The 23776-nt window shown below is 54.8% G+C and overlaps 1 protein-coding gene across 1 annotated transcript in view; it reads left to right on the top strand.

Annotated features, from left to right (window-relative positions):
* Positions 1 to 23703, top strand: part of NUP85 (nucleoporin 85) — a 36642-nt gene extending 12939 nt beyond the window's left edge. The window contains exons 4-19 of the mRNA XM_062216965.1: positions 1043 to 1113; positions 2818 to 2861; positions 8993 to 9062; positions 10125 to 10246; positions 15224 to 15358; positions 15457 to 15579; positions 15804 to 15935; positions 16357 to 16463; positions 20271 to 20354; positions 20455 to 20520; positions 20606 to 20757; positions 21214 to 21331; positions 21431 to 21531; positions 22301 to 22452; positions 22701 to 22802; positions 23287 to 23703. Coding sequence (XP_062072949.1) covers positions 1043 to 1113; positions 2818 to 2861; positions 8993 to 9062; positions 10125 to 10246; positions 15224 to 15358; positions 15457 to 15579; positions 15804 to 15935; positions 16357 to 16463; positions 20271 to 20354; positions 20455 to 20520; positions 20606 to 20757; positions 21214 to 21331; positions 21431 to 21531; positions 22301 to 22452; positions 22701 to 22802; positions 23287 to 23388 — 1681 coding nt within the window. The 3' untranslated portion in view covers positions 23389 to 23703. The remainder of the gene's footprint in view (positions 1 to 1042; positions 1114 to 2817; positions 2862 to 8992; positions 9063 to 10124; positions 10247 to 15223; positions 15359 to 15456; positions 15580 to 15803; positions 15936 to 16356; positions 16464 to 20270; positions 20355 to 20454; positions 20521 to 20605; positions 20758 to 21213; positions 21332 to 21430; positions 21532 to 22300; positions 22453 to 22700; positions 22803 to 23286) is intronic.
* Positions 23704 to 23776: the final 73 nt, after the last annotated feature.

Genomic DNA, 23776 nt, shown 5'->3' with positions numbered 1-23776 from the left:
TGGTTACTGCGGTGTCTGCTGTGTAGACCACCGTTAGCTGGGAACTCTCTGCTTTTTTTTTTTTAAGATTTGTTTTTATTTCTATGAAGGAAAGAGGTAGAGAGAGAGGTAGAGACAGAGAGGGAGATCTTCCACCTGCTGGTTCTCTCCCCACATGGCTGCTCCCTAAATGGGTGTTGGTGCGGGGGCCTGAGGATTTGGGCCGTTCTCTGCTGCTTTCCCAGGCACATTAGCAGGGAGCTGGGTAGGAAGTGAAGCAGCTGGGACTTGTACTGGTGCCTATATGGGATGCCGGTGCTGCGGGCCGGGGCTTTAACCTGCTGTGCCAGAGCACCAGCCACTGCCCCCTCTTTCCCCTCCCTTTCCCTTCCCTCCCCTTCCCTCTCCCTCCCCTCCCCTCTTCTCCCCTCTTCTCCTCTCCTCTCCTTTCTTATATTTATTTATTTGTTGGAAAGGCAGGGTTACAGAGGGAGAGACAGAGTGAGAGAGATCTTCCATTTGCTGGTTCACTTCCCAGATGGCTACAACAGCTGGAGCTGAGCTGACCTGAAGTCAGGAGCCAGGAGGTGCTTCTGGGTCTCCCATGTGGATGCTATTTGGGCCATCCTCCGCTACTTTCCCAGGAGCATCAGCAGGGAGCTGGATCAGAAATGGAGCAGCTGGGATTGAACTGGTGCCCACATGGGGTGCAGGCGCTGCAGCTGACAGCTTTACCTGCTGTGCCACAGTGCCAGCCCTGCTTTGACACTTGAAATCCTATTTCTTCTTATATTTTCACCCACTCATTTTAGTATCTGTTGGTGGATCTGATCTGCAACAACTGATATCAGTATGGAGTCTTGGGCTTTTTTTTTTTAATATATACCATGATTTATATTATATTTTACTTGTTTTGTTACTCAAGTTGTTCTAGCTCTGCAGTATCTGGACCTCCTTCAGGTTGGCTCCTGTGTTCTGTAAATTCCTTTTTGAGCCCTTACTTTCTGGCTCCACAGATCCAGTTCCAGTTCAGGCTCATCTTATATCCGTTTCATTTTTGTAGGTTGGTTCGTGTGAGTAAAAACTACCGTTCAGTCATCAGAGCGTGTATGGAGGAAATGCACCAGACTACAAGTAAGGGTTGGGGCCGGGGGGGGGGGGGGAGTTTTTTTGCCTTTTTTTTTTTTTTTTTTTTTTAAGATTTATTTATTATTTGAAAGGGAGAGTTCCAGAGAGGCAAAATCAGAGAGAGAGGGAGGTTTTCCATCTGTTGGCTCACTCCCCAAATGGTTGCAATGGCCAGAGCTGGGCTAATTCGATCTGAAGCCAAGAGCTAGGAGTTTCCTCTGGGTCTCCCATGCGAGTGTAGGGGCCCAAACACTTGGACCATCTTCCACTGCTTTCCCAGGCCACAGCAGAGAGCTGGATCAGAAGTGGAGAAGCCAGGACTCGAACTGGGACCCAGATGATGGTGGCTTTACCTGCTGTGCCACAGTGCTGGCCCTTGTTTTTTTGTTTGTTTGTTTGTTTTTGTTAAATATTTATTTGAAAGGCAGAGAGGGAAAGAGAGCATGAAAAAACAGATCCTCTCTCTGTGGATTCACGCCTCAAATGCTTGCAACTTCTGAGGATGAAGTCAGTAGCCAGGAATTCCATCCAGGTCTCCTACAAGGGTGTCAGGAACTCAAGTACCTGAGCCACATCCACTGCTTCCCAGGCACATGGGCAGGGAGCTGGATTGGAAGCAGAGTGGCTGGTGCTAGAACTGTCACTGATGTGGGATGCAGGAGTCCCACGTGTGCTTAACCTGCTGCTCCCTGACACCCGTCCTACAGCTGTTTTTAGTTTTATGTATTTGAAAGGTACAGTGACAAGGAAGACAGAGATCTTCCATCTATTAGTTTACTTCCTAAATGCCTCTAACAGCTGGGCATGAGCCAGGCACAAATCAGGAGCCTGGAACTCCATCTGTGTCTCCCATGTGGGTCACAGGAACCCATGTACTTGGGCCATCCTCTCCCTCCCAGACCCATTAGCAAGAAGCTGGATCAGAAATGTGGAGTAGCTAGGACTTGAACCTGGCACTCTGGTATGGGACGTGGGCATCCCAAGTAGTGGCTTAATCCCCTGTGCCACAGCAGTTGCCTCTGTGTGGGAGTGTTTGAAGCATGTGTCTGACTGTAAGTACCACAAGGCAGGGACTGGCATTGTGGCACAGCTCATTGACTTTGATCATTTGGAGTCACCATAACTGTTTCCCAGATGCCTGCTGGAACCTTGCATAACGTGGCAGTATCTTTGTTAGAGACCTGTTTAAGGTGGGTGCATTGAAATTGAAATGTTGCTTGTAACTGAGGGCCTTGGCTTCTGAATCACTGATGTACAACCAAGGACTATGAAACATTACAACTGTAGTGGGGGCACAGTTGTGGGCATGGCAGGTTATGCTGCTTTTGGCATCCCATATTGGAGCACTGGTTTGAGTCCCAGATGTCCGCTTCCCATCTAGCTGCCTGCTGATACGCCCGAGAAGGCAGTGGAAGATGGCCGGAGTACTTGGATCCCTGCCAAACACATGGGAGACCTGGGTGGAATTCCTGGCTCCTGGCTTTGGCCTGGTCTAGCCCCAGCTGTTGTAGCTATTTGGGAAGTGAACCAGCAGATAGATGATCTCTCCCCTTGTCTGTAGCTCTGCCTTTCAAATAAATCAATCTTTGGAAAAAAGAGATCTCTAGTTAAAATGGGTGATCATTAACAGCACCAGGTATAGAACCTGATATGGGAAGCTACGAGAATAAGACTAAAAGTTCCTCACTTAAAATGTCTCATGTTTTGTAGTTGCTGCTAAAGATCCAGCCAGTGGCCGCCAGTTCAGCAGCCAGGTAAGGGGGCTGCCTTTGTGGTACTGCCCTGTGTGTCCATCAGCACCCTTGGCACCCACCCCAGGCTGGAATCGCATTGAACATCCTCTCGTTTTTTAGATGTTGGAACACACAAGGATCTGCTTGATAAGTACGGTATAAGTTTTCAATCCTGGAAAAGACGAACCTTAAGCAACTGTGCTGATGAGTCATTTGCCCCTGACTGGGGAGCTGTGCTTTTCGAGCACTGCTTGTGCCGTGTAGCTCGTACGGTGCCGTTCGTGGCTCAGCCTTGTGACTGAGCCGTGCTTTCATTGGAGCTGAAAGACGATGTGTGGAATCCTTTCCTTGGTGGAACCTTGGTCGTTTTCAAACTCTGGTCAGTAGGGAATACACCGTCTTTGAAGTTGTCAGAGCGTGTATTTTCCCCCTATGAACAAGGCATGCTGGTGTCTGGACAGAGGGGTAGTGAGGAAGGGGATCCAGCAGTTTCCTAAGGTCATGGTCCAGTTGAGATTTATTTTGGAATCTTGTATTGGGCTTTGCCTTGAATAGATTGTTTCCTAAACTTCAGTTGGAATACCAACTTCACAATTCTGCTCTATCTACATATTTCTTATTATTTATTAAGTATTTTCTTTTTTATTTTTATGAATTTAGGAACTAAGCCTCTTTGATTTATTTGTTTATTTTAAAGATTTATTTATTTGAAAGAGTTACACAAAGAGAGGAGAGGCAGAAAGAGAGAGGTCTTCCATCTGCTGGCTCACTCCCCAACTGGCCACAATGGCCAGAGCTGTGCTGATCCGAAGCCGGGAGCCAGGAGCTTCTTCCAGGTCTCCCATGCGGGTGGACGGGCTCAAGGACTTGGGCCATTTTCTACTGCTTTCCCAGGCCATAGCAGAGATCTGGATTGGAAGTGGGGCAGCTGGGACTAGAACCGGCGCCCATATGGGATGCCAGCACTTCAGGCCAGGGTGTTAACCCACTGTGCCACAGCGCCGGCCCCTCACTTTCCAGCACTGGTGCGGAGGCTCTCGGCAGCTGGGGTCCTGAGCTGCGGGCGCCCACGCCCTCCACGTGGGTCCGCCGTGTCCCTCTGATTGTGTAAGAGTTTCCTCTGCCGTTTTTTCCCAACTCTTCCCTGAGGCTGCACTGTCTAACTTTGATCAAACTGTCTTCTCCTGGATTAGGTCAGTAAGCTCCTCCCTTACTCCGCCATCTTGGAACCACCCCCTGATTTATTGTTAAACATTTGTTTTATGGAGGCTGGTGCTGTGGCACCGTGGGTTAAGACGCCATCTGCAGCGCCAGCATCCTCTATGGGCACCAGTTTGAGTCCCAGCTGCTCCACTGCTGATAAAGCTCCCTGCTGGTGCACCTAAGAAAGCAGCAGAGGATAGCTCAGAATGCCCGGGCCCCTGCACCTACGAGGCCAGCAACAGATGAAGCTCCTGGCTTTGGCCTGGCCCAACCCTGGTCATTGGAGCCATTTGGGGAGTGAACCAGAAGATGGAAGATCTCTCCTTTCTTTGTCTTTCCCTCTCTCACTGTAACTCTGACTTTCAAATACATAAAATTTTTTAAGGTTTGTTTATTTGTTTGAGAGGCCGAGTTATAGGGAGAGAGAGGGAGAGACAGAGAGAGATCTTCCATCCTCTGGTTCACTCCCCGAATGGCCATAACAGTCAAAGCTGGGCCGGTCAGTAGCCAGAAGCTTCTTCTGGGTCTCCCACATAAGTATACAGGCCCAAGCACTTGGGCATCTTCCGCTGCTTTCTCAGGCCATTAGCAGAGAGCTGGATTGGAAGAGGGGCATCCAGGACACAAACTAGCACTCATATGGGATGCCAGCGCTCAGGCGGAGGCTTAACCTACCCTACAGCACTAGCTCCCCCCAATAAATTTTAAAAAAGGCGAAAAAAATGGGATGGGCCAGTGCTGTGGCATAGCAGGTAAAGCCGCTGCCTGCGATGCCAGCTGCTCTTCTTCCTATCCTGCTCCCTGCTGTGGCCTGGGAAAGCAGTGGAAGATGGCCCAGGTCCTTGGGCCCCTGCAGCCACATGAGAGACTCGGAAGAAGCTCCTGGCTCCTGACTTCAGATTGGCCCAGCTCCAGTTGTAGCAGCTATTTGAGGAGTGAACCAGCAGATGGAAGACCTCTCTCTTTCTAGCTGTGTCTGCCTTTCAAATTAATAAATAAATCTTTAAAAATAACAAAAAAACAGGCCTGCGCCATGGCTCAATAGGCTAATCCTCTGCCTTGCGGCGCCGGCACCCCAGGTTCTAGTCCTGATTGGGGCACCGGATTCTGTCTCGGTTGCTCCTCTTCCTGTCCAGCTCTCTGCTGTGGCCCGGGAGTGCAGTGGAGGATGGCCCAAATCCTTGGGCCCTGCACCCGCCTGGGAGACCAGGAGAAGCACCTGGCTCCTGCTTCGGATCAGTGCGGTGCGCCGGCCTCAGCGACCATTGGAGGGTGAACCAACGGATAAAGGAAGACCTTTCTCTCTGTCTCTCTCTCTCTCACTATCCACTCTGCCTGTCAAACAAACCAAAAAAAACCTGGGAGTCCCTGCCACAGGTGGCCTCCTTCAGGGGCTCACAGCCACCAGCCTCCTTGTTCTTATTTATTTATTATTATTATTATTTTTTGACAGGCAGAGTTAGAGAGACAGAGAGAAAGGTCTTCCTTCCGTTGGTTCATCCCCCAAATGGCCACTATGGCCGGCGCACCACGCCAATCTGAAGCCAGAAGCCAGGTACTTCCTCCTGGTCTCCCATGGGGTACAGGGCCCAAGCACTTGGGCCATCCTCCTGGGCACTCCTGGGCCACAGCAGAGAGCTGGACTGGAAGAGGAGCAGCCGGGACAGAATCCGGCACCCCGACTGGGACTAGAACCTGGAGTGCCGGCGCCACAGGTGGAGGATTAATCCAATGAGCTGTGGCGCCAGCCTCTTTTTTTTTTTTTTTTTTTTTATGATTATTTTATGTATTTATTTTAAAGACAGAGCAACTGAGAGGCGGGGGGGGGGGGACAGATTGATCTTCCATCTGTTGGTTCACTTCCTGAGTGGCCACAACACACAACAACTAGGATTGGGTCGGGCTGATGCCAGGAGTCAGGAACTCCATCCTGACTGCCCACTAGGGTGGGAGAGGCCCAAACACTTGAGCCATTTTTTGCTATCTTCCCAGGGGCATTAGTTGGAAATTGAATTGAAAGTGAAGTAACTGGGACTTGAACTGGCATTGCAACTGACAGCTTACCCTACTGCACCACAGTGCCAGTCTTTGTTTATCTTAAGTATTTGAAAGGCAGACACACACACACCCCTTCCATCTGATGGTTCCCTCTTCAAATGTCTGCAACATCCAGGGCTGGCCAGGCCAAAGCGAGGATTTGAGAACTCAGTGTGGATTTGCCATGTGGGCAACGGGGACATGAGCAGTTGCAACATCAGCCACTGCTGCTGGTTGTGTGCATTAGGCATTAGCAGGAGGCGGAAATCCGAAGCAGAACCAGAACTTGAACCCAGGCATTCTGATAAGAGATGCAGGTATCCCAGGTGGCATCCTAACCACCGTGCCAAATGCTTAACCCGTATATCTTCTAGAAATTGTCTCTTCCCTCATACTGAAAGCCCCTTCCTAAACCATAATTCATGAAGATTAGCAATGTGAGGGGCCGGTTAAGCTGCAGCCTGTGATGCCAGATCCCATAATGAGTGCTGATGGAGTCCCGGCTGCTCCACTTCTGATCCAGCTACCTGCTAATGTGCCTGGGAGAAGCAGCAGAAGATGGCCCAAGTACTTGGGCCTCTGCACCCATGTAGGAGACCTGGATGAAGCTCCTGGCTTTGTCCTAGCCCATCCCTGGCTATTGTGGCCATTTGGGGAGTGAACCAATGGATGGAAGATCTCTCTGTAACTGCCTTTCAATTAAAAAAAAATTATGGGCCGGCGCCGCGGCTCAGTAGGCTAATCCTCCGCCTTGCGGCGCCGGCACACCGGGTTCTAGTCCCGGTCGGGGCACCGATCCTGTCCCGGTTGCCCCTCTTCCAGGCCAGCTCTCTGCTGTGGCCAGGGAGTACAGTGGAGGATGGCCCAAGTGCTTGGGCCCTGCACCCCATGGGAGACCAGGATAAGCCCCTGGCTCCTGTCATCGGATCAGCACGGTGCGCAGGCCGCAGCGCGCCTACCGCGGCAGCCATTGGAGGGTGAACCAACGGCAAAAGGAAGACCTTCCTCTCTGTCTCTCTCTCACTATCCACTCTGTCTGTCAAAAAAAAAAAAAAAAAATTATGTATTTGATAAAAAGAGTTACAGAGAAGCAAAGGCAGAGGAAGAGAGATCTTGCATCTGTTGTTTGACTCCCCAGAGGGTGCAGTGGGCTGAACCGCACCAATCTGAAGCCAGGAGCTAGGAGCTTCCTCCTGGTCTCCCATGTGGGTGCAGGGGCCCAAGGACTTGGGCCATCTTCTACTGCTTTCCTAGACCATAGCAGAGCTGGGTCGGAAGTGGAGCAGCCCCGACTGGAACCATGATGTTGGCACTGTAGGTGGTGGCTTTTACGTGCTATGCTACCGTGCCAGCCCCGAAATAAATAAATCTTTAGAAAAGATGATTATCAATGTGATATGCTAATGTGTGAAAAAATATGTATTACAACTTTTGAGTAGTCGTATTTTTAAGATTTGTTTTTTGTTAATTTGGAAGGCACAGTTACAGGGAGGAGGAGAGAGAGAGCGAGCGAGAGTGAGCTTCTATCCCCTGTCTTTTTTTTTTTTTTTGACAGGCAGAGTGGACAGTGAGAGAGAGAGACAGAGAGAAAGGTCTTCCTCTGCCGTTGGTTCACCCTCCAATGGCTGCCGTGGCCAGCGCACCACGCTGATCCGAAGCAGGAGCCAGGTGCTTCTCCTGGTCTCCCATGGGGTGCAGGGCCCAAGCACTTGGGCCATCCTCCACTGCACTCCTGGGCCATAGCAGAGAGCTGGCCTGGAAGAGGAGCAACCAGGACAGAATCCGGCGCCCTGACCGGGACTAGAACCCGGTGTGCCAGCACTGCTAGGCGGAGGATTAAGCCTGTTGAGCCACGGCGCCGGCCATCCCCTGTCTTAACTCCCCAAATGGCCACAGTGGCTGATGCTGGGCCATCTTTGGCTGCTTTCAGGCACATTAGCTGAGAGCTGAAGTGGAGTGGAACAGCCAGGTTTTGAACCAGTACCCATGTGAGATGCTGGCATTGCAGGTTGAGGCTTAACCTGCTATGTCAAAACACCAGCCCCCATATTTTTCTTAAATACATCACAACCATTAAAATAATGTTAGTCTGGGGCTGGTGCTGTGGCGTAATGGGTAAAGACACCGCCTACAGTGCCAGCATTCTATTTGGGTGCCAGTTTGAGTCCCAGCTGCTCCACTTCTGATTCAGCTCTCTGCTATGTGCTGGGAAGGCAGTAGAAGATGGCCCAAGTCCTTGGGCCCCTGCACCCATGTGGGAGATCCGGAGGAAGCTCCTGGCCCCTGGCTTCAGATTGGCACCTCTCTGGTCGTTTTGGCCAATTGGGGAGTGAACCAGCGGATGGAAGACCTCTGTTTTTCTCTCCACCCCTGCCTCTCTGTAACTCTGACTTTCAAATAAATAATGTTTTTAAAAAGTAGTAATGTTAGTCTATGTACTCCTTCCTAAAATCTTCTCACGGGCTGCCCTCTGGAAATCCTGCTGTTGGAGCACTGCAGTGGTGGGGAGAATGGCTGTCCGTGATTCACGCCGTGGGGTGGTGAATGGCTGTCACGTGATCATGCCGTGGGGTGGTGAATGGCTGTCACGTGATCATGCCGTGGGGGAGGAGAATGGCTGTCACGTGATTCATGCCCTGGGGAGGAGAATGGCTGTCACGTGATTCACGCCGTGGGGAGGAGAATGGCTGTCACGTGATTCATGCCGTGGGGAGGAGAATGGCTGTCACGTGATTCATGCCGTGGGGTGGTGAATGGCTGTCACGTGATCATGCCGTGGGGTGGTGAATGGCTGTCACGTGATCATGCCGTGGGGAGGAGAATGGCTGTCAGTGATTCACGCCCGCTTTATTTTGCTCTGCCGAAGTCTCGGGGATACTTTTCAGCGAAAGCTGTCTCCGTTGCTTCCGTAGGTCTCCATTTTGTCAGTAATGGAGCTCATTTGGAACCTGTGTGAGATTCTCTTCATTGAAGTCGCCCCAGGTGAGCATGGAGTCTGCCCGGCTCGGCCTCGGAGGGGTCCCTGCCATCCTCCGCCCTTCGTCCCCTTTCCGGGTGTTGTGTTGAGAATGTTCTTGCCCGTGGTTTTCATCAACAGAACCCTCAAATTGTTGGAAACCACCTAGGGAAACCTGCCATCTCGTCAGGTAGTGTCAGAGGAACCATACAGCATGCCTCTGGAAACCCGGTGTTAGACAGGTGACACCTTGGAAATACCGGAAGCCAGCACTGGGCTCGTCTGTGAGGCGTGGGCAGTGTTTATATCATGGATTAGCAAATTTAAAATGTTGAGGATGCAGGGAGGGACTACTGGTAGGAGGAAGAGTTGCTCTCAGTCAGCGGCTCATGATTGGCTTAGGGCAACCCTGTCAGAATTACTCTGTTGACCTTTTTTCTTTTTAATGTTTTTTAATTTATTTGAAAGATAGGGTGTTGTGGGAGAGGAAGAGAGGTGTCTTTCACACGCTGGTTCACTCCCAAATGCCAGAAGAAGCTGGGCTGGGGCAGATTAAAGCCAGGGACCTGGCATTCCATCCAGCTCTCCCACATGGGTGGCAGGGACCCAAGGACTTGTGCTGTCACCAGCTGCCTCCCAGGTGCTCTTTAACGAGAGCTGGACTGGAGAGCAGAGACAGGACCCAAACGCAGGCCCTCTGATAAGACATGCAGAGGCCCAGCTGCCGGCCCAGCTGCCCGCCCCAAGGCTCCTGTGTCTTGTCACCATCACACGCTCACCACCTTGCCAGGAGCGGTCCCTGGATGGCCGTCCTTCCACAGCCATAGAGTTTTCGTGATGGTCTGGGGGACAGGGTGGTGAGGTCTGGGTCCTTTGCTCACCCCTTTGCGGGGAAGCTGCCTGACCCGAAGGGAGGATTCCATACAAGCCTGTGCGGTTCCCCTAGGCCTGTCCTGTGGCCAGGCTGAGTGTGTGTCTGCTTAGGAGAAGCAGCCGCCTTCGTGAGGTCGCCTGTCTGCCTTAACTCCCCCTGCACCACAGTTGCTGCGGGTGAGGCTGAGCTGTGTGTGATGAGTCTCTCCTCCTAGCCGGCCCGCTCCTCCTCCTCCTGCTGGACTGGGTTCGACTCCACGTGTGCGAGGTGGATACTCTGTCGGCGGATGTCCTGGGTAGTGAGAATCCGAGCAAACATGAGGACTTCTGGAAGTTGGTAAGCATCCCCGCAGGATGGGTCCCCGTCCTTCTGCCTTGGCTGTCATCGTCCCTGACGGTCAGCTGGCCACACTGTCCTTTCTGGTTCCTTGCGTGTGTGACTGTGGACACAGGCTTGGATCTTGTCTTTCCTGCTCCACGAGAGAGCGTTTAAACCTAAGTCTTTATGTGAGAAAAGCAATACTTGTAGACTTTGCAGGAAAAGGGGAGTTTGGTTTCCTTGTGTCTCTAAGAAGAGAAGATATGATAGGAGCTGAAGTTGGGCCTGGGGTTGCATGTAGATGGGGATGTCGGTGGGTTTGGTGGTGGGAGTGCTCTAACCCTGGATTGTGGTGATGGCACACAGCTCTAACCTCAGGAAAATGCCATGAATATAGACTTCAGTGCGAGAATTTTTATGATATAAGAAATATAAACTTTATGACGCTGTCAGAAGGATGAGGGGCTCATGTGGCACAGTGGGTAAGCTGCTGCCAGTGATGCTGGCGTCCCACGTGAGCACTGGTTTGAGTCCCAGCTTCTGATCTGGCTCTTTGCTAGTGCTCCTGGGAAGGCAGTGGAAGAAGGCCCAAGTACTTGGGACACTGCCACACATGTGGGAGACCTGGTTTGAGTTTGTAGCTCCTGGCTTCAGCTTGGCCCAGCCCAGGCCATTGTGGCCATTTGGGGATGGACGACCTGTGTGCCTGCCTCCTCTCTCTAACTCTGCCTTTCAAATAAATAAATAAATAAATAAATAACTCTTTTAAAAAAGGCTGATAGTGCCAAAGTCATTTTGGATTATTAATTTGAATTCAGTACATGCATGGGCTGTGGTGTGTGTGTGTGTGTGTGTGTGTGTGTGAGAGAGAGAGAGAGAGAGAGAGAAGAGCAAGAGTATATATGGGTGTGTATGTGTTCTCTGTGCTTGTAAGAGCAACACTTGTTCCCATTTACTCTGCTGACCTCTGACCTGACTGGGAGGTGGCAGGGAGGAGGTTGACGGTTGACTGGAATAAACTTGTCCGGTCTGGAATTCAGGTAAAGAATTGCTGCCTTTTGGAATATGTGGGCGGTTTGGCTCCAGGAGGTCTGTGCAGGGCAGGGAGTACCTCTGCCCAGGAAATACTGGGCTGAGATTTTGTTTTTTTAGATTTATTTGTTTATTTCAAAGACAGGGGGAAAGACAGAAATCTTCCATGCACTGGTTCGTTTCCCAAGTGGCCACAACTGCCAGGGCTGGGCCAGGCCAGGCCAAAGCCAGGAGTTTTCCAGATCTCTCCATGAGTGGCAGGGGCCCAAACACTTGGGCCATTTTCTGCTTTCCCAGAGCATTAGTAGGGAGCAGGATTGGAAGTGAAGCAGCTGGCCCTTAAACTGGCGCCCATATGAGATGCCCACATTGCACTGCAGATGGTGGCTTTACCTGCTGTGCCACAATACCGGTCCTTGTGCTAAGGATATATGTATTTTATAATATTTATATTTATATATATTATGTATATTTATTTAAAAATATATATATATTTTTGACAGAGTTAGACAGTGAGAGAGAGAGAGAGAGACAGAGAGAAAGGTCTTCCTTTTTCTGTTGGTTCACTCCTAAGTGGCTGCTACGGCAGGCGCGCTGCGCCAATCCGAAGCCAAGAGCCAGGTGATTCCTCCTGGTTTCCCATGCGGGTGCAGGGCCAAGGACCTGGGCCATCTTCCACTGCACTCCCGGGCCACAGCAGAGGGCTGGACTGGAAGAGGAGCAACCGGTACAGGACCGTGCCCCAACCGGGACTAGAACCTGGGGTGCTGGCGCCGCAGGCAGAGTATTAGCCTAATGAGCTGTGGCGCTGGCAAAATATATATATTTTAATTATTTATTTGAGAGGCAGAGTTACAGATGGAGGGAGAGACAGAGAGAAAGGTCTTCCATCTGCTGGTTCACTCCCCAGGTGGCTGCAATGGCCAGAACTGGATCAGGCTGAAGCCAGGGGGTGCAGGGGCCCAAGGACTTGGGCCGTCTTCCACTGCTTTCCCAGGCCACAGCAGAGAGCTGGATCAGAAGAGGAGCAGCTGGGACTCGAACCAGCGCCCACGTGGGATTCTGGCGCTGCAGGCGGAGGCTCATGCACTTGGCCACATGCCGGCCCCTGGGCTGAGATTTTGAGTCTGTGGTTTAGTACCTACTGTTGAGTGCTGGGGGCAGAAACGAGGACCAGAGCAGGCAGTAACTGTGCAGTGTGGCTGATAGCGAAGGGCTGAGAGAGAAATGAAGGTGAGCGTGTGGGTAAGGGAGGCCTCGCTCATGAGTGACAGGTGAGGAGGACAGCTAGCTCAGGAAGGAAGAGCGTTCCTGACGTGTGGCCTGCGGCTGCTGTGTGCTAGAGGCACGGTGAGAACCAGGGAGAGTGGGCAGGAAGGGCAGAGACGCCAGGCCGCCCCGAGGAGACCTGGGGCTGTTGCCAGGCCTTCAGGGGCTGTGTGCAGTGTGGCCAGCAACGTGCCCTGGGACGCCAAACTTCCTGCGTCGATGTCCTTGCCCTGCCTCTGGGAGCTGCGCGGGCCTGGATGAGTCAGTCACAGTCTTGGTGTCCTTTCCAGGACAAGGGAGAGAGTGACTGTACCAGCCTCGTCAGGCTGCTGTGACGGATGGACTGCCAGGGGCTGGGAGGGGTGGGAGCTGGCTTCATGTGTGAGGTGCGGAAGAAGAGGTACTGTTTCAGTCCAATCAGAGGGGGAAGGAGGCACTGGGATTGGAGCCGTGCAGCGCTCTAGTCTCACTGAGGGCCCGAGAGCTCTCCCAGCTGCCCTGTTGGGACAGAGCAAGGGCAGAGACAGACCCACCTGGAGCTGCTGCACTAAGCCTGGCAAAAGATGGTGACGTGGACAAGAGTCGTAGCTGAGCAGATGAGGTGGTAAGAAGTGACCTGGGTTTAAAACGTTTATTTAGGGCCTGATATTGCAGTGTAGCTGGTAAAGCTGCCACCTGCAGTGCCAGCATCCCATATTGACACTGGTTCCAGTCCTGGTTGCTCCACATCTGATCCAGCTTGGGAAAAGCAGGCAGTGCTTGGGCCCCTGTCACCCCTGTGGGAAACCTGGAAGAAGCTCCTGGCTTCGTCCTGGCCCAGCCCCGGGCTGTTGCGACCATCTGGGCAGTGAACCGGTGGATGGATGATCTCTCTCTGTCTCTCCCTCTCTCTGTGTACTCTTTCAAATCGATAAACAAATCTTCTAAAAAAAACACCCCAAATGTCTGTTTATTTGAAAGCCAGAGCAACAGAGGTCTCCCACCGCTGGTTTACAATAAAGAAATAAAGCGGCTCAACAGGCTAATCCTCCGCCCTGCGGCGCTGGCACACCGGGTTCTAGTCCTGGTCCGGGCGCCGGTTCTGTCCCGGTTGCCCCTCTTCCAGGCCAGCTCTCTGCTGTGGCCAGGGGTGCAGTGGAGGATGGCCCAAGTGCTTGGGCCCTGCACCCCATGGGAGACCAGGAGAAGCACCTGGCTCCTGCCATCGGATCAGTGCGGTGCGCTGGCCGCAGCACGCTGGCTGTGGCAGCCATTGGAGGGTGAACCAACGGCAAAAGGAAGACCTTTCTCTCTGTCTCTCTCTCTCACTGTCCACTCTGCCTGTCAAATAAATAAATAAATAAATAAAAATCTGTAACATATACAAAGTAAAACAACATTTACGATGTATTTATTTGAAAGGCAGAGTAACTGGAGGGGGGAGAGAGGGAGAGCATGCGCGTGCGAGCTTACATCCGCTGGCTCACTTCCCTGATGCCTACAACAGCTGGGGCTGGTCCAGGCTGAAGATAGGAGCCTAGAACTGAATCGCTGTCTCCCACATAGGTGGCCGGGGCCCAGGTGCTTGGCCATCTCCTGCCTTCCCAAAGGCATTAGGGAGCCGGATGGAAAGCAGAGTAGCCAAAACCAGAGCCTGCCTCCCCTATGGGATGTGGGTGTCCCAGGAGCACACTGCAGCTGCCCCGGCCAGTTCTCCAGAGGCCGCGAGTACTGACTTGGCGGGTTTTGTGCTGTTGCTCTTAGGGAAATGCAGCGTTGGGTTCCTGTGAGCCTCTGCTCGTGTGTGTGTGTGTGTGTGCGCGATTTATATTTTTAAACATTATTTGAAAGGCAGAGTTACAGAGAGATCTTCCGTCTTCTGGTTCATTGTCCAGATGGCCACAACAGCCAGAGCTGGGCTGGGCCAAAGCCAAGAGCCACACTCCGGTGGTCTCCCCGTGGGTGGCAGGGGGCAAGCACTTCTGCTTTCCCAGGTGCATTAACATGGGGCTGGATTGGAAGTGGAGCAGCCAGGACTCCAGTTGGCCGTGCCCACAGGGGATGCCAGTGTCCCAGGTGGTACTCAACCCACAGTACCAGAGCACTGGCCCCACTTCGTCATGTTTTCATCAGCCGATGAATCTGTAACCTTATTTTGTGTGTAGTGTAATGACAGCTGATGTAACAGCTGGATTCATTGACTTGAACTCGGGGCCAAAAGCACATGGCTGAGTGAAGCTCGGCTGACCCCTCACAGCCTTTCTGCCCCTGAGAACCAGGGCGGCTCCTCACTCTGCTGGGGACCAGCGGTGCGCACACAGGTGCACAGAGCCTGGCACTGGACACAGTGAGGGCTGGGCCTCAGCGGAGAAAGTACATCAGTGCTACAAGTGAGTGGAGGTTCTGAGTAAGATCAGCTGACAAATATGGGCCCAACAACATGTAAGTCTGTGTAAACGTGTATGGACTGAGATGTTTATGAGCCAACGTTTGATGCACTCTGGTACTCTGGTTTCTTATCTGTTTTTAAGAAGCTGTCACAGCCTATTATGGGCTACATCTGGGAGTTTGAAAACCATGGTTGAGGGGGTAAAACTGTGAGACTGGGTGGGATTGCTTCTAGGGGATGGAGCCATTGCTCTTTGCGGGTGAAAAACCCAAGTGTGGGTGGAGGCACTGCCCCTGCCGCTGCTCATGACCCCTGCCTCCTTCCAGGTGACCGTCTTGGTGCTACAGGGCCGGCTGGACGAGGCCCGGCAGGTGCTGTCCAAGGAAGCGGATGCCAACCCCCCCTCTGCAGGCATGTGCCGCGTCTTAGGGGACCTCATGAGGACGATGCCCATTCTCAGCGTACGTGGGAGCAGCCGTGCGGCTGGGTCACGGGAGGTGGGTCCTCTGTGAAGCACAGGGTTGGGGTGGGATGACATCTCACTCCAGTCTCTCCACAGCCTGGCAACACGCAGACGCTGACGGAGCTGGAGCTGAAGTGGCAGCACTGGCATGAGGAGTGCGGGCGGCACCTCCAGGACGGCACGTTTGCCTCCAGCCCTCCCCTGGAGTCACTGTGCAAGGTCTGAAAGCAGCGGTCCTGGTCAGCCCGCACGGGCTTCCCGGGGGCAGGGGCCGGGGGGGCAGTGCAGCCGAAGCGGGAGCGTCGCCCTCCTCGGAGAGACGCCATCGCCGGCAGGGCGGGGTGAGGCCTCCAGGCTACAGTTGAAAGGTGGTGCCGCAGACGACTGGGGCCGGAGCAGCTGGCCCTGCCGCGAGTCCAGGAAGGTGGCGTCTGTCCCTGCAGGTCATGCTGGGGGACGAGGCCGCCCTGCTGGAGCACAGGGACCTGCTGAGTAACTGGTACCACTTCCTGGTGACGCGGCTGCTGTACTCGAATCCCACGGTGAAACCCATGGACCTGCACTTCTACGCCCAGGTGAGTGAGCTCTGAGGGCGGAGCGAGGGGCCGGAGTCCTGCTGGGTCATTCTCAGCGTGGCCTGGTTAGACTGAACCCCCCTGGGGCCAGGAAGCCCCTGTGCTTCCACACTGTTTGACCTCCTCACCCTTCTCCAGGGCTCTCTAGACAGCAGCCCTGCCTGTCCTGAGTCTGCTTCCATCCCAGGGACGGAGGAGTCAGTGCCCCTCCCCCCTCCCCCTCCCCCCTCCCTCCCTCCCTTTTTTGTGAAGTGATGAGGTTTTATTGGGGATAGGACATCCTCAGAATGGAAGGGACAGAGCGCTCAGTCGCTCGGACTGGGGGAGAGCGAGGTTACATGGTTGACCAGGGAGAACACACCAGGGCTGGCCAGCGGGCGGCTCCGCAGAGAGCTGAGAGCACCTCATTGCCTTCTCACAGTCCAGCCTGGACCTGTTTCTGGGAGGTGAGAGCAGCCCAGAACCCCTGGACAACATCCTGATGGCCGCCTTTGAGTTTGACATCCACCAGGTGATCAAGGAGTGCAGGTGAGCCCCTGCCCGTCGCCACTTCAGCTGCCTCTGTTTAAAAAAATGGTTGGTTGATTTATTTGAAAAGCAGTTAGAGATCTTCCATCGGTTGGTTCCCTCAGTGGTTGGAATGGCTGGGGCTGGGCCAGGCTGAAGCCAGGAGCTTCTTCCCGGCCCCACACGGTGCAGAGGTCCAAGCGTCCTCAGTGCTTTCTGAGACCGTAGCAGGGAGCCGGATCAGCAGTGGAGCAGCCGGGACTCAGACTGGCGCCCATAGGGGATGGCCGTGCTGCAGGCAGTGGCCGGCCCAACTGGGTGCTTTATAAAGAGCAGACATGTATTTTCTCACCGCTCTGGTAGCCAGGAAGTCCGAGATTTGTGTTTTGTGTCCAGGTGTGGGGTTTGTGAGGGCTTCCAAGGTAACACCTTGAGTTCTATGTCCCGACATAGAAGGCGAAGGGGCGAGAGGGGCCGAGCTTCCTCCCGCAAGCCCCTTTGTCGGGAGCCTCATCCCCTTCACAGGGGTGCCCTCATCACCCGCCCCGCTCAAGGCTCCACCTCTGAGCACCATCATGTGGGCACCGCCTGACCTGGAGGGAACACATTCAAACCGCAGCACCTGCTCCCCTGCCTCCCCGGATGCAGGGGGCAGCAGCTGCTCTCTGGATGAGCTTGGGGGCTTTGCTGAGGCAGAAGGCTGTTGTGTTTATAACCACCTCCTTTTCAGGAGCCCTTATTAAAAATAACACTGCATGAAATGATTTTGATGTTTAGAATCCAGAAAAAGCCAGCGAGCCTATTCCTTGGTACCTGGTGGACACAACCACCTTTGGGTCGTATCCCACAGTGTCATGGTGAGTCCAGGGCGGCCAGACTGCTGGTCTTGTGCTGGCATTTGCAGGATTCCCAGCCCGCTCCCTGCCCCATCATCGCACTGACACTCGAGTGTCGGAAAGGGAATGTCAGACACACAACAAAGGTCGGACCTTCCTGGACTGTCCACACGTACGAAGTCAAAAACACGTGCTGTGGGGCCAGCTGTGGCGCGGTTCCTGTCTCGGAACAGGCTGGCAGGCAGCATCTGCTCAGGAAGGGGCAGACTCCGAGCCCGGCAGCCAGCGTCTCTCGGATGCTGGGGCCGAGGGCTGCGAGCGCAACTCTTCGCCTGGGGGTAATGCCTGATGCGGTGTCCCGTGGGGTTCGGAGGCCTCTGCTCCTGGGTCAGCACGGGGCTTTCCCCTTTCCCAGTTCCCGTGCCCGGGAGACTTGCTCTGCTCACATCTGCTGTGTGTCTGAAACCCAGATACGCCTAGAGGAGCTGGTGGAACTTGCTCACGGCTGTAGCGGACGAGAGGTCCGGGAAGCTTTCACTGAGAGTTACGGCGGGGATGCCCCTGAAGTGGAATGACAACGTGTGTCCTTTTGTTGTTCTCGTATCTCCTGCACACAAGTGCTCCCATTCCTGCCATTAGCCATGTAGGCCTAGGAAATATTGACAGAAAACTGCTCTGGCTTTGCTTTCCCCAAATTTACCATTATTTTCCTGAAGCCCTGGTTTCCTTTTTGCCAGAACAAGAGCTGGTAGCTGTAGGGAAACACCATTGCCCAAAACTGCTTAAAATCTGGTGGAGGTCAGGGAGCTTGACACTTCAGCAGGGTCATCGGCCGTGCCCAGCTTTCTCTCTGCCAGCGCCTTTCAGCACAGTGCCCGTTTCTAGGGCAACCGTTGAAAGAATTATGTGTTTGCTTATTTATTTGTGATTCGTTCTCAAGATGGCTACAGTGACCTGGGCTGGGCAGGCCGAAGCCAGGAGCTTTATCTGTTCTCCCCGTGGGTGCAGGGGCCCAGCACTTGGGCCATCTTCTGCTTCCCCAGACCTTTGGCTTGGAGCTGGATGGGAAGCGGAGCAGCCAGGGCACAAGCTGGCGCCCACGTGCTGCTGCAGGCGTCACAGGTGGCAGCTGACTGCCGTCCCACAACACCAGCGCTAAACCTTCCTTGTTTTTGAACACAGACACTGCTCAGAACTCGCAGGACGTGTACGTAAGGATCCAAAGTCTAACTGTTGGGTCCAGAGTTGCTTGAGTCTGCACAGAGACCCTGGCAGCCGCACACTGTGCCCAGCCTCGATCCCTCGAGCAGTCCCCCACCGTTAGTGCTTGGTGGGAGTCTTCCTCCTGCTGGGTCACTCCCCAGATGGCCACAACGGCCTAGCCGAGGAACCCACAACTCGGGTCACCCACGTAGGTGCCAGGGCCCAGGCACCTGAGCCGTCAGGGCTGCCCGTCAGAACGTGGTAGCTGGAAGCCGGCTGGGAAGCAGAGAAGCCAGCACTTATACAAGCACTCCAGTGTGGGGGGTGCATCGCAGGGGCGGCTTGGCCTGCCCCTCAGACCTCAGAGGGGACTGTGGGTGCTGTGACGCGGTGCCACCATCAAGCTGACAGCATAGTGAGCACCTCAGTTGCCTCTGTTGTGTGTGTGTGGTGAGAACACTCCGGGCGGGTTTCGCGTGTACAGTCCATTACAAGCTGTGGGCCGTGGCCAGCATCTCCTCCCTGCCACCCGCCAGCCCCCACCAGCCCCCGCCCCACTCTGTGTGGTTTAGAGTTTACACATGAATGTGACCACAGCGTCCTTCAGCGCCTGGCACATTTCACTTAGTATAAGGTCCTTCCGGTCCATGCAGACCATCACACGTGGCTAAGTGTCCACCGTGTACCCACACACACCTCACCTCATCCCTGTCAGTACAGCCGTGTCCACTGTGAAGGAATTTTCCCCTTTGCACACATCCCGAGGGGATTGCTGGGGGATATGTGGTAGTCTGAGGGTTGCTGGGGGATATGTGGTAGTCTGAGGGACTGCTGGGGATATGTGGTAGTCTGAGGGTTGCTGGGGATATGTGGTAGTCTGAGGGACTGCTGGGGGATATGTGGTAGTCTGAGGGTTGCTGGGGATATGTGGTAGTCTGAGGGACTGCTGGGGGATATGTGGTAGTCTGAGGACTGCTGGGGGATATGTGGTAGTCTGAGGGTCGCTGGGGGATATGTGGTAGTCTGAGGGTTGCTGGGGATATGTGGTAGTCTGAGGGACTGCTGGGGATATGTGGTAGTCTGAGGGTTGCTGGGGGATATGCGGTAGTCTGAGGGTTGCTGGGGGATATGCGGTAGTCTGAGGGTTGCTGGGGGATATGCGGTAGTCTGAGGGTTGCTGGGGATATGTGGTAGTCTGAGGGTTGCTGGGGATATGTGGTAGTCTGAGGGACTGCTGGGGATATGTGGTAGTCTGAGGGTTGCTGGGGGATATGTGGTAGTCTGAGGGTTGCAGGGGGATATGTGGTAGTCTGAGGGTCGCTGGGGATATGTGGTAGTCTGAGGGTCGCTGGGGGATATGTGGTAGTCTGAGGGTTGCTGGGGGATATGTGGTAGTCTGAGGGTTGCTGGGGATATGTGGTAGTCTGAGGGTTGCTGGGGGATATGTGGTAGTCTGAGGGTTGCTGGGGATATGTGCTAGTCTGAGGGTTGCTGGGGATATGTGGTAGTCTGAGGGTTGCTGGGCCTGTGTGGGTCTGACTATACTGTAAGGTGCCTCAGGCCTGTTTGCTGTGAGGCCTCGCCAGCGTGCACTGCCTGCAGCACACAAGGTTCCCGGCTCCACGCCCTCAGCAGCACCTGCTCTCGTGACTGCGGCAGTGGCCGTGCTGACAGGTGGAGGGGATAGCCCACCTCTTTCGAAGCAGGGACGTGGGGTTCCTGCCCATGCCTCGCTCCTATGGGACGTGGCTTCTCCTGACTTTCCCTCTTGCCTGGTCTCAATCTGCAGCATCGCCCTGAGCAACTGGTGGTTTGTGGCCCACCTGACAGACCTGCTGGACCACTGCCGACTGCTGCAGTCACACAACCTCTAGTGAGTGCGTGGGTGGTGGCGTGACCAGCAGGGAAGCCGGGCTGAGGAGGGGCCCTGCACGGAGCAGGCCCGGAGTCTTGTCTGTCCCGGTTCGTTGCAGTTTCGGTTCCAACATGAGGGAGTTCCTCCTGCTGGAATACGCCTCTGGACTGTTTGCCCATCACAGGTAGGAGGCCCCGGTCTGGGTGGGGCTCGGGGGTCGAGGAGGAGCCGGGCCTGCCAGCCCCAGGTCTGTCCTCGGGACCTTGCAGCCTGTGGCAGCTGGGCGTGGATTACCTGGACTGCTGCCCCGAGCTGGGCCGCGCTTCCTTGGAGCTGCACATCGAGCGCATCCCTCTCAGCACCGAGCAGAAGGCCCTGAAGGTGCTACGGGTCTGCGAGCAGCGGCAGATGACCGAGCAAGGTGAGCCCGACACAGGCCCGAGGCGGGCTGTGGCCACTGGAGCCTGGCTCGGAGGGAAGTGGTGCAGCTGGAGAATGCATGTGCACAGGGGCCCTCCCCTCGCCCCAGAATGTGGTGCCCTGAGCCCTGTGACCCTCTGACGGCGTGTGTTCCAGACCCAAGGCAAGCTAGGATTTTAAGCATCTGGTGGGGCTGATAGGAGGTGTGTGTGTAGGGGCAGGAACACATCTGAAGCCACACCCCCTCAGCCACTCTGCTGGGGTCTGTCTACCCTGCTCACGGAGCCAAGACACCACTTTGCAAACCCTCAAGTTTCTGGTTCTGATGACCCAGCTGCATTTGGTGCCCAAGGAGAGCCTTTGGGTTCTAGTGAGGCTTTGGGAAGGCCACTCTGTCCCCACAGGGCTCAGGAATGAGATGACAGTGTTCACCTTTTCTCTCTCTCCCCCTGCAAAGTTCGCAGCATTTGTAAGATCTTAGCCATGAAAGCTGTTCGAAACAATCGTCTGGGCTCCGCCCTCTCTTGGAGCATCCGTGCCAAAGATGCTGCCTTTGCCACGCTTGTATCAGACAGGTGGGTTCAGCAGGTGCTCGCATCCCGGGGTGGGCTGGAGGTTGGGAGGGGGTGGGGGTGGGGCCAGTGCTCTGATCTCCCCTGGGCTGGGCTCTGCAGGTTCCTCAGGGATTACTGTGATCGGGGCTGCTTTTCGGATTTGGACCTCATTGACAATCTGGGGCCAGCCATGATGCTCAGTGATCGCCTGACATTCCTGGGTAAGTTGCTCCGAGTTTGGGTCTGCACCTTGGGCGTAAGTGGACAGCCGGGGAGATTAGCGGTGGTGCTGGACTCTCCACATGTTTCCTTCCTGTTAAGCCTAAACTCCAAACCACACGGAGTCCTGCATACCAGACTCCTCCAAAAACAGTAAGAGGAATAAGGAGCCCCCATAACATGTGTTACGCACGCTCAGTCCTGGGCGATTCGCCTCCCTTTCTCTGTCAGGCTGCAGTGTGGAGCCCTTGTCGATGGCAACACCTTCACGAAACCTAGGCTGTGCCTGGCGTTTTCTCACGATCCAGATGTGGTGTCCGGGGCAGGAATCCCACCAAAGTGCCGGCCCCTCGCTGGTGGTGTTGCTTTTAGTGGTTACCAGTGTTGGACAAAGCATCTTCTCCCCTTGTACCCAACCACTTGTGGAGCAGAGCTTGGGACGATTCTCACGTCGGCTCCTCATGGCCGCCACACTGGCTTCCAGTCCGCTGGAGGTTCCCTGGCTGCTGTGTGTGTTGTACCCCCAGCGCGGACCTATGGCGTCTGTTAGCCGGTGACGTCCTTGGCTCTGTGTCCCTGCCAAGCCCGGCCGTGCCCTCTCGGTCTGCACCATGTTGATGCATGATAGGCTGCGCTGTGAAAATCTCCCTGCTTGTGGAGTGGCTCATGGGGGGGGGGGGGGGGCTTCTCTCTCCTTGGTTAGGGCCAGACTCACCTGGGGGCTGGGGGGGCACACACTGGGAGCCCTAGTGGAGTTTCCCGCCTCCCCAGGGAAGTACCGGGAGTTCCACCGCCTCTACGGGGAGAAGCGCTTCGTGGAGGCCGCCTCCCTCCTGCTGTCCCTGATGACGTCTCAGATCGCGCCCCGCTCCTTCTGGATGACGCTGCTAACAGACGCCCTGCCCCTTCTGGAACAGAAACAGGTACAGGTGGCGCCTGGAGACTGCTCTGCCTCCTGAGCCCCTCGTCTGGCCATGGTGGACGTGCCCGAGTGGCCACGAGCACCCACTGTGGAGTCCACTGTTCCCTTTGAAATGTAGCAGCTGTCAGCCAGGGCTGGAGTTGAGACTAGGAAGCTGCTCCGTCCTCGAAGCACCAGGGCCGTGGAGGACCCAGCGTGGCTGCAGAAGCTCCCTGGGGAGCAGCCGAGTGACGCAGCCTCTGCCCCCAGGTGATTTTCTCAGCAGAACAGACCTACGAGCTGATGCGGTGTCTGGAGGACTTGACCTCGGGGAGGCCAGCGCGCACGGAGCCTGATGCCCAGCGGCTGGAGGTAATGGCCGCTTCCCTCCCCCCCTCCCTGTGCCAATGTGGGGTGACTCTAGGGGTCTCATCGGAATGTTTGCCCCCCATTTGTTGGACAGTTAGACAAAGAAAGGTCTTCCTTCCATTGGTTCACCCCCCAAAATGGCTGCTATGGCTGGTGCGCTACGCCAATCCGAAGCCAGGTGCCAATCCGAAGCCAGGTGCTTCTCCTGGTCTCCCATGGGGTGCAGGGCCCAAGCACTTGGGCCATCCTCCACTGCCCTCCCAGACCACAGCAGAGAGCTGGCCTGGAAGAGGGGCAACCGGGACTAGAACCCGGGGTTCTGGCGCCGCAGGCGGAGGATTAGCCAAGTGAACCGCAGCACCGGCCCAGGATGTTTGCCCCTTCCTGGTTGTCCCCTGCATATTGCGCTTACATTGAGAACTTGCCCGAAGCTGCTCTCCCTCCCTTTGGGAGGCTGTGAGCAGCACTTCCTGCTGTGCCTCTGTAGGACGATGATGTGGAGACCACCAAGGTGGAGATGCTGAGACTCGCTCTGGCACGAAACCTGGCTCGGGCCATTGTGAGAGAAGGCTCCCTGGGAGGTTCCTGAGGCCATGTACAGACTGCTAAAGGAATAAATGTTTTCTTTTGCAAATACAAGGCAAGTTCTTGCCGAGGCGGGCCAGGGAGCTTTTAGTCTAGGTTTCCTCTGAACCTGTGGAGAAGTGAGGAAAACGCTAGTTCTGTCTCTTCCATGTGGAACTCCATTGTCTCCCCGGGGAAGACACCCCAAGTTTCCCCTAAAACAGCGTCAAGGAACCTCTGCCTTTGGAGCAGAAACTGATGACGTCAGTGTAGTCTGTGCGTCTGTATTAGGGACTCACACATGGCGGCTCACCCCGCCCCTGCTCCGCCTTGCTGGTGCCGGATCAGGATTCCAGGGAGGGTGGGGATGGTTTTATTCAACATGCAGCAGAGCGGATCTGTCCAGTACATGA

The sequence above is a fragment of the Lepus europaeus genome, chromosome 18, assembly GCF_033115175.1.
Source record: "Lepus europaeus isolate LE1 chromosome 18, mLepTim1.pri, whole genome shotgun sequence".
NCBI classification, from domain to species: Eukaryota; Metazoa; Chordata; class Mammalia; order Lagomorpha; family Leporidae; genus Lepus; species Lepus europaeus.
This window is presented reverse-complemented; position numbering and strand designations above follow the sequence as displayed.